Genomic DNA, 9,821 nt, shown 5'->3' with positions numbered 1-9,821 from the left:
AAAAAAAAGTATAAATCATTTTATAGTTGTACCTTTCTGTTTGTTTTACTTAGAAAGCACAGAAAAAACAGTATAAGTCTCGTCATATCGAAGCTTGAGTTTCTTTAGGGAAACACAGGTTTTAGAGAGAAAGATTATTTAAATGTCATGTTGTGCCAGAATATAGAAAACATATTTAATAAAATATGCCTTATTTCCTTCAGTTAGCCATTTTCAGGGGCTTTCCTCAAGCTGTGTTATTTATTAGCTTAAACTGTTAATAGCTTGTTAAAAATTTACTGTTCATTTTCTGTATTTGTTCCATACCATAGTTCCTTAAAAGGACAACATCATAAAACCCAAAATGAAATGATTTCTAAAAGGGATGTTTTAAATTTTCAGTGGAGAGATGTTAGAATTACAGGTTTTAATTATTAGCAGTGGAATATCTACAGTGTCTTCCAAGCAGCCTTTAAATGTTCTGCATATAAACAATATAAAAGAATTCAACTCTCCTGTAACTAGATTTTGGATCTGGTAATTATATTTTGCTAACAAGAATGCTCAGAGAATATTAACAACTTCTTGCTCTTAAATCCCAATCCTAATCATTCACATTCACATAAAAGAGCATAACTCTGTCTCCTGGTCCTTGTGTTTACTGCAGAACATGTTAAACAAAAGCAGAAGGTTGGCGTTGCCTTTGGTTTACATACCTCTGATGTAGCTGGCATTGAAACCTTTCTTCTGGATGCTAAAGTCACTTGAAAAGGACACATGCATCTCATTCGCACTTGAGTTAAATGATAGGCCTTTGGCAGTTGCTCCACAAAATTTAGTCTGGCTCTCTCCATTATCAAGGGATAATGAGTCATAAATGCAATTGGGAGCTTCTTCAATATCGAAGTCGTTAAATGTTATCTGAATGATATAACCAGTGGGGGCTCGGAGCGTCCACATGCAAGCCTGGCTGTTCGGGTAGTCGTTAGGGTAGCATGGAGAAGTAAAGGTCCCAGAAGGGTTGGACAAAACCACTCGGCAGTTGGCACATCCCCACACTGCTGGCCAGACAAAAGAAAGACAGAGAGAAGGTCTGGGTTCAGATGCATATAATAAACTGAGAATGCCACACACTGGGGACAATCGAGCAGTAAATATTTAAAAATACCACCATACAATCATAAAATATAAATGGAAAATGAAACCTTCTTGAGGAGGAAAAGAACCATCAATAGAGCAACAAAAAGTAAAAGGGAAATAAAAAATTTTAATGCAATGATTCTTAAACTTGGGAGGTTATACAATCTGAGAATCTGACAGTTATAGGAACTCTCTCCAGTAAAATGAGCAGGGGTCACACATGTTACACACAATTTCAAGGAGTACAATGAGGCCTCAGAAGGCAACAGTGAATTTCACAAAGGTTCACTGACCCAGATTAAGAATCTCTACTCCATACAGTAATTGAACTGGGATGGCGGGGGTTACAGAACCATAAAGATAGTGTTCAGTATTACAAATCATGGATATAAAGGAAGAGAAACTCTTAGAAAATAAATAATTTAATAGAAAGCTACAAATACAAAAAAATAATAAGCTATCTTCTGGCAGACTGTATTTTTTTTCTGAAATTCAAATAAATAGCATCACCTTGCAAACATGGATTACTGATAGTTTTGAAAATACATTCACTTACCCCATTTGTTTGTCACAGTTGGTAATTATATGCTTGTGGGCTCATCTCATTTACTCATTCATTTGGTAAATATTTATTGTGAGTCTATTATGTGCCATGCACTATTCTAAATAATATATATCAATATCAATGAGCAGGAAAGACAAAGTCTCTCTATAAAGGAATCTTTTTGTTTGTTTTTGAGACAGTCTTGCTCTGTTGCCCAGACTGGAGGGAAGTGGCATGATTCTGGCTCACTGCAACCTCTCTCTCCCAGGTTCAAGCAATTCTAGTGCCTCAGCCTCCTGAGTAGCTGAGATTACAGGTGTGCACCACTATGCCCGGTTGGATAAAGGATTATTATACTTCAGTGTTGGACCTAAAGGTAACTACAAGTATAATGAGAGATAAAGGTGGGGAAGAAAAGTAAAGCAAAGGATAAGGAGAGACTGAAATGAATATTAGAGATGGTGGTTCTCCAAAGAGGTGACATTTGAGGAGAGACCCAACTGAATGAAGTGAGGGAGCATGCCATGAGCACACTAGAGAATAGCACCGCAGGTCACAGGAAAGGAAAAATTAAGACCCATTGTAAATAAATATTGGTTTTTCCCATGGAATGTAAGTCCTATAAGATCTAAGATCATGTCTCCTTTGCTCATCACTATTTGTTCTCAGTATAAGGTTCACAAAAAATATTAATTGAATGAAATATGTAAAGAAAACCCCTTCTGAGGTAGACAGGGGAAATGCTATTATCTCATTTTCACTAATGTGAACAGTTAGGTTGTTCTCAATTATTATTTATCCACCAGTTGGAATCAGAAACCAAGGTCTACCATCTTCCTGTCCAGAGATGCTTTTGCAACTAATATGCACATTGCTTTGACATATTTATATAAATGAAGGCAGTGATCTCATTTATCCAAAATACTGGATAAACTGCCATTAAATGGAAATATAAACTTTCAAACAATAAAATACTTTAAACATACTAATGAAAATAACTAAATTTATTATATCCCTCCCTCTTTTACTGAGTTGACTAGAATGCATATGCAGTAACACTTCTTGAAAAATGGTAGTTACTACAAATATTACTATTCTTCTATGACAAAGTGATATATTCAAGGACTAATTCGATGTTTTACACAGCTCAAGTGAGGTTTTTCTTGTTCTCTGTGGCCACTTTGTATTACTCAATGTTTCAATATGCCAACTCTATCCCCATCCATTCTTTTTAACTTGCCCTCCTCCTGCTCTTCCTCCTTAAGTCTCTGACATCTTGTACGAGACCAAAGACAGACTATGGAAAACAAACGATGATCCTCAAGTGTCTGCCAAATGCCTTCTCTTATCCATCCCTGGAGCATCATGTTCCTCTGCTTTGTAGCGCTATTCAGAGGACTTCTGTTACTTCCATTTGTGATATGATTTTCTTATTGTCAATCTTCTTTCACTACTTTGTAAACTCAACAAGCAGAGGGTGTGTGACTGTCATATTTGCCATTCTACTCTCCAGCACTGCACAGCACCCCTGGCACATAGGAGTTCTTCAATAAAATTTGCTAAATTTATGAACAAATGAGTAGCTTAAATGAAGGGAACCATGTCTAAATTAAAGAAAGACTCCATGCAGTATAACCAAGTCAAATTCTAAGTCTGAAAAGAAAATAGAGTACATGTGCTCTGGAACATCTCTTCAGGTGGGGTGTTGGGCTGTTTCTTCCAATTACATCACTCACAACACAGGACTGAGATGGCTAGGACTGTTATTTTGCCTTGGGTTCAGGAGAGGGAAGTCATCCTAGTAAATCAACAATAATTTATCCAGTTATAGACATTGGAGATTAAAAATAAAAATATAAAGGAAAATAAGCAACAATCTCTGTCATCTCAACATGCAGATAGGCAGCATCATTTTTCCAAGATAAGATGCCATCTTTTATATCCAAGACCCAAGTAATGTGCATGACTTCCTTTATCGTATATATTATCTTTGCCAAATTCTTCCCTACAAGCTGAAGAAAGGGTTTAAGAAAATTTATTATCATTATTATCTTTTAGACATGGGGTATCTCTCTGTCAGCCAGCCTGGATTGTAGTGGCCCTCGCTGCAGCCTCAAAATACTGGGCTCAAGCAGTCCTCCCACCTTGGCTTCTGGAAGTACTGAAATTACAGGCCTGAGCCACCATGCCTACCCAAGGGTATAAGAGAGTTAAATTTGACTGACAACACTGACTGTGTAATCTTTAACAAGTTAATTTATCTGTGCCTCAGTTTCTCCACCTTTACACTGGTGGTGATAATAGCAACCACTTCCCAGAGTTACCAGGAGGATAACATGGATTAATATTAGAAAGTCCTGGAAGCTGTACCTGGGACATAGTTAGCACTAGTTAAGTGTCGGCTATTATTAATAATTACTATAACACAAAATCAGTGCATTAAAAATTTAAGAGCGGTAAAATAGGACACCACCTTAGTAGAATCTCTTTTTTCCTTAGGCACTCAGAGGGATAGAAACAAGATAAAGATGACACTCATAACATGAATTCAGAAGAACGTTTGATACATTCTTCTATATGATTCTTACCTTCAGTGCCTAGACAGCATTTAGAGATAGTGCTACTAAATAATAATTGTCTTAAATAGATGAAATATCAATTAAACTAGACACAATATCATCCTCTTCATTATACTCATAGAGCAATTCACAATAACAAGCTTTCACATATAACTCATTTAACATTATAATAACCCTGAGAACTATTACCACCTCTATCTTTAGAGGAAACAAATGAGGCTAATATAGATTGGAAAACTTGCACAAAGTCACATATCTAATAGATAGCAGCACCAAAATTCAAACCAGCCCTTCTGAATGTAAGCCTAGTGTCTTTCTAGGAAAAAAAAAAGTTGCCACACTTAAACAAAAAACACAGACCAAAATGGTGAGCTCAAGTACTTCTTTAAAAGACATTTTTTAAACGGACAATTTCTTAATAGTTTCATAGCCCTAAAATAAACATATTTTAAGAAACTCATTTGGAAACATTTTAATAAAAAGTATTAGGAAGTATGAAATATAGTGCTTTGAATTTTCCAATTTGTAGTAGTCAAATATCACTGCTAACTGATTCCTACACTATGAGCTAGCTTAGTAAGTAATTACTTTGCTCTCTCGTAAGAGTCAGGGCTACCTAATCAGATGGTTACTGAAGTAGCCACTAAATGAGGTATTGGTAAAATCAGGATTAACACATACGCTAAAAGCTACCCAGTTCAAAGCATCTGGCTCAATCTAAAATTCTTGTTTTAAAGAGATTTTAAAGAATAGGCATTTGGATTTTATAAAGAAGTACTTGTGGCAAAGGTAGTATAAGAATCCAAATCCAAAGACAGATATGGTAACATATTCTTACAGATAATTTATAAAAGCAAGGTTTTCAAGTAATCCAAACAAACAACAAACCAAATTCCACCCTCAGTTCTTGCCTATGCTTACAAGTATTTAGCAGTAATTTACTTGTGTGTATATTTACAAAAGTTTATTTTTCAATGAAACTCTAATCTATAATGAAAAATCTTCCAGTCATGTCAAAGCCTAATTCAATTGATATATAACATTTTGATATAGATTTAATAACCGTTACCTTGTGAGGTTATTTTAAATATCTCAGACTTGGATTCTTATACTACCTTTGCCACAAGTACTTCTTTATAAAATCCAAATGCCAATTCTTTAAAGTCTCTTTAAAACAAGAATTTTAGATCCCAAGAGACAAATCAAAATGGAGATTAATTTTAGCTTCTTTCAACACAAATATGTTGATGGTACTGAATAATTGCTTTTTCTAGACTGCGTTAAATGGTGAACAAAATTAATTCATTTAAGTAAACCTTGATCTTTATTTGAACATACATAAAACTGCAGCTAATGAGCCTGTAGAAAAACCTGGCCAGTGAAAATTATCTCCAGAAAATTTAGCTTAAGTCGCCTGCTTGTTCTGCATTTATTCAGTCATTATTTGAATTATCCATGAGGATATACTGAGTTCTCACACATGAAAAGCTCATTTGTTGATTAAAAACATTTAAAATATTTAGCAGTCTTGGTGGCTTCTAAAGATTAAACCTAAGGGCCAGCAACTAACAATTCTAGAATCAGTTCTAATACCTAAGTCAGTAAAGAGCCAGGATAGCCACATACCATTTCTCCAGATCTAAGTAAATTGCTATCAGATGTAACACCACTGAAATGTAAAACATCAGTAACATTTTAGATGCTGGCATGTATTACATGATTGATAATATGCAGAAATGGATGACTTCATCAAAGTTAGCTATTTTAAGTGATTTCAGACCACTATCCATATTTTTTAAGATGGCATGGAATCCAAGGCAATCTGGCTGTGACATCTGTGATTCTGTTAATGTGACAGACTTGGCAAGCATCCCCACCACCCTCACCACTCCTCCTCAAGCTCTGCATTCAAAAATAGCATTTCCACACTTGAGGAGGGTCTTTCTTAAAGCACGGTTACATTGGTCATTCCAGTCCCCTACCAGAACTTCTGACAGCCATGCCAGAATACCAGTTCATTCACCCACTCCTCCTAAAACAATGGTTTCCTGAGTCAACCAGATAATTGTTCCATTTCCCTCTGTAATGGGTCAACCCCAAAACGTTCTTTGGAAACACCCTGAATAAGAAGCTACTTCAACGACTTTAAGCATGAGTTCCAAAGGGTACCGGCTTACTTGAATCAGTTCAATTAAGTTTGACATTACTAGAAAATTAACAAGATGTTGAACTGAAGTTTCCTTGATGAGGCACCATTAAGACTGGCAATTTTTTGAATTTCCGAAGATACCCACATGCACCACACACTCAAACACATCTCTTTCTTCTGTAATCCTGTTAATGTTTAAACTTTGAGTTCTGTCTTTCCATAATCACGTTGGCAAGAGAACATTCCATGTCTGACTGCAAAAGATAATACTTTCTGAAGATCCAAACAAGTGAACTGTTGTAAATCATTCCAGAGTCAGCCTGTTATGTAGATATACATCACTTGCAAGAGGATTAGACACACAAGCACATGGGTATGCATATGTACACACACCCACACATATTTTCATGGGTAACTATTCTCTCTCAAGCAATGGTTGAGTCTTTTCCAGCTTTAAAAAAAAAAAAAATCTAAAGGCACTGAATAATTTGAAACAACATAAACTGCATGGTCTATCACCAAATCTACCTCCTGGTTAACATATCCATTCAAGTACCTTATTCTCTTCCTGCAAACCCCCAACTTTGGATTAATCCAGGTGTGGACCTTCTTGCTGGCGAATTCATAGGCCTTTGGACTCAGCTGATAAGAACTTACAAAATTTCACACAGTGTTTATACTAAAGCAGCTTCCATTTTTATTTTGCTCACCCTCTCCAGCATTGGATGCCTCCGAGCACACGCTGCTTCTGGACAGTCTCTTACCCACAAATTCTCCATTCTCCTCATTTCTCTCCTGCCCTCTCAGCCCTCTCCAAGCACTGCCTCTGCTACCTTTGGCTTTACAATCCTTTCTGTTTGGCCAGAGGACCTCAGACAAGCAGCGTCGGCATCACCTGAGAGCTTGTTGACATGCAGAATCACCCAGACCTACTAAAAAAAAATTATGCATTTAAACAAAATTCTCAGATAATTAATAAGCATGTTAAACTCTGAGAAGTATTGCTTTAAATAACAGTTTACTACAGAAGCTACTCAATCTTCATAGGTACAACTTCTCCCAAGAGGATCTGTCTCCTCTCACAGTTCTTGCTGTCATCTTCATACTACTTGGTCCAAGGAGTAAACCCCTGACCTGAAGGGAACCAAACTACGGGCTTTGCTAATCACCCCAATGCTGTCTTTCTCTGAGAATTTCAAGTTAGAGACACACACAATTTATCCAGAGAATGACAAAAAGAAGAATGATGACATTATAGAAATTCAAAGGTAGCAGCTGCCTTGACCACTTGGAAATATAGGAAGCTGAGGGGCTGACAGAGGAAAGGGTAAGAGAGAAAATGTAGAGGCTGGGTGTGGAGACTCACGCCTGTAATCCCGACACTTTGGGAGGCTGAGGTGAATCACGGGATCAGGAGTTCAAGACCAGCCTGGTTAACATGGTGAAACTCCATCTCTACTAAAAATACAAAAATTAGCCAGGCCTGGTGGCACATGCCTATAACCCCAACTACTCAGGAGGCTGAAGCAGAAGAATTGCTTGAACCCAGGAGGTGGAGGTTTCAGTGAGCTGAGATCACACTGTGTCTCAATAAAAATTAAATAAATAAATAAATGAAAAGAAAATGTAGAGCACAGAGATGAGAGAACACCAGACCTTTGAGAAACAGAGGGGCTTTAATTCCAGCCATTCCACATCCGGTAATGAAGGGTAGGAGCTGTTTCTTGTGGCCTGTCCTTGAATTATATGACAATAATTCTTATTACACCTACTACCCTACTACTTTACTTAATTTTAGTTGATTTCTGCTCATTGCAACCAAGTGTGCCTCAAGCCAGTACTCTAATAGAGCTCTCCTCTATGTTCAGCTTTTCTTTATATATGCTCATTCCTTCTGGCTAATCTCATCTGAACAAAAGCCTTATTATACCTAAATGTTGATCCCATACATGTGCTACTGAGCACCATATCCTAGCTTTGCAAATACCTACTCAATATCTCCACTTGGATATCCCACAGAGCCATCAGTCCAAACATCATTCCTCAAATAATGTTTGTATCCTCCTCATAACTGTTAGCAGCATGAACATCATCCAAACTAGGGCTCTGAACATCCCTTCTCTCTTCCTTCTCCCACACCGTCTCAAATAATTTGCCAAAGGCTATGACATTTGTTTTATTCACAGTTGTTAAATCTCCTCATCTCATTCCAATAGTTTAAGGTCTTGTTGTTTAAGGTTCTCATCCTTTCTCTCTTGGATAAAAGTTTGGTCTCCTTGTCAATACTCTTGTCACCTGCAATTAACTCATCCTTCACATCACTACCAGAAAGATCTATCAATATCCAAGTATGAAGGTAAGTTTTCTCTAACTCCAAATCTTCTCTGGGATCCAACAAGACAAGCCCCTTGACTGACATACACAGCACTCACTCCTTATTAGCCCTGCTCACTCTTCCTAACTTATCTCTTCTCATCTCCCCACATCCCTGCACTTAATACTTATAAAACATTTATGTGCCTGGACTGTGCTAGGTTCTGGGAATACAGTCATGTACAACATATAATCTCTGACTTTACAGAATTTATGGATTATTGGAAATGCAGATAAGTAGATCGTGATAATACAATGTGATAACTGCTCTGATAGAACAGGTGTTCTTGATAGAACAGGTGCTCTGATAGAGCAGACGAGTGCCATACTATAGTCTGGGATTAGGCTTCATGGAAACAGTACCATTTCTAACCAAATCAGCAAGACACTGAGACATAAATATGCAGCTTGGGAGTGAGCCAAGTGAAGGGGGAAGATAGAGACAAAATAGAAAAGAGTGTTCCAGGCAGTGAGGTCATCAGGTACAAGAGAGCATAGATGGTTCAAGTAACTTAAGATTTAGTTCAGCTGGAGCATTGTGTGTAAAGTGGAGAGAAATAAGAGATAAAGACAAAGTAGGCAGAGATAAGATTTTGCAGGATTTTGCAAGCCATGCTAGAGAAAATGAAAAATTATACTAACAGCAATAGGAAAACTAAAAAGGTTTTAATGTGGCAAAAGTAAAATAACTGGATTTGTGTTTAGCACATATATATATATATATATATAGGGTCTTGCTCTGTCTCCCAGGCTGGAGTGCACTGGTGCAATCATGGCTCACTGAAGCCTCAACCTTCTGGGCTCAAGCAGTCCTCCCACCTCAGTCTCCTAAGTAGCTAGGACCACACGCATGCACCACCATGCCCAGCTTTTTTTTTTTTTTTTTTATTTTAGAGAGGGGGTTTTCAAATTCCGCCCCGGTTGCTCTCAAACTCTTGGACTCAAGTGATGCTCCCACCTCAGCCTCCCAAAGTGCTGGGATTACAGGTATGCAGGCATGAGCCACTGCACAGGCCAGCACAGACACTTTTTTTTTTTTTTTTTTTTTTTTTTTTTT

General features: G+C 37.3%; 1 protein-coding gene across 1 annotated transcript in view; it reads right to left on the bottom strand.

The window, feature by feature from the left end:
- The window catches only part of ADGRG6 (adhesion G protein-coupled receptor G6), a 147,844-nt gene that overhangs the window by 80,930 nt on the left and 57,093 nt on the right, over window positions 1-9,821 (bottom strand). Inside the window, 1 exon segment of the mRNA XM_017896413.1 lies at window positions 696-1,037. Coding sequence (XP_017751902.1) covers window positions 696-1,037 — 342 coding nt within the window.

The sequence above is a fragment of the Rhinopithecus bieti genome, unplaced genomic scaffold (genome assembly GCF_001698545.2).
Source record: "Rhinopithecus bieti isolate Rb0 unplaced genomic scaffold, ASM169854v2 scaffold_28542, whole genome shotgun sequence".
NCBI lineage: Eukaryota > Metazoa > Chordata > Mammalia > Primates > Cercopithecidae > Rhinopithecus > Rhinopithecus bieti.
The sequence above is the reverse complement of the archived record's forward strand: the minus strand, read 5'-3'. Positions and strand labels throughout refer to the sequence as shown.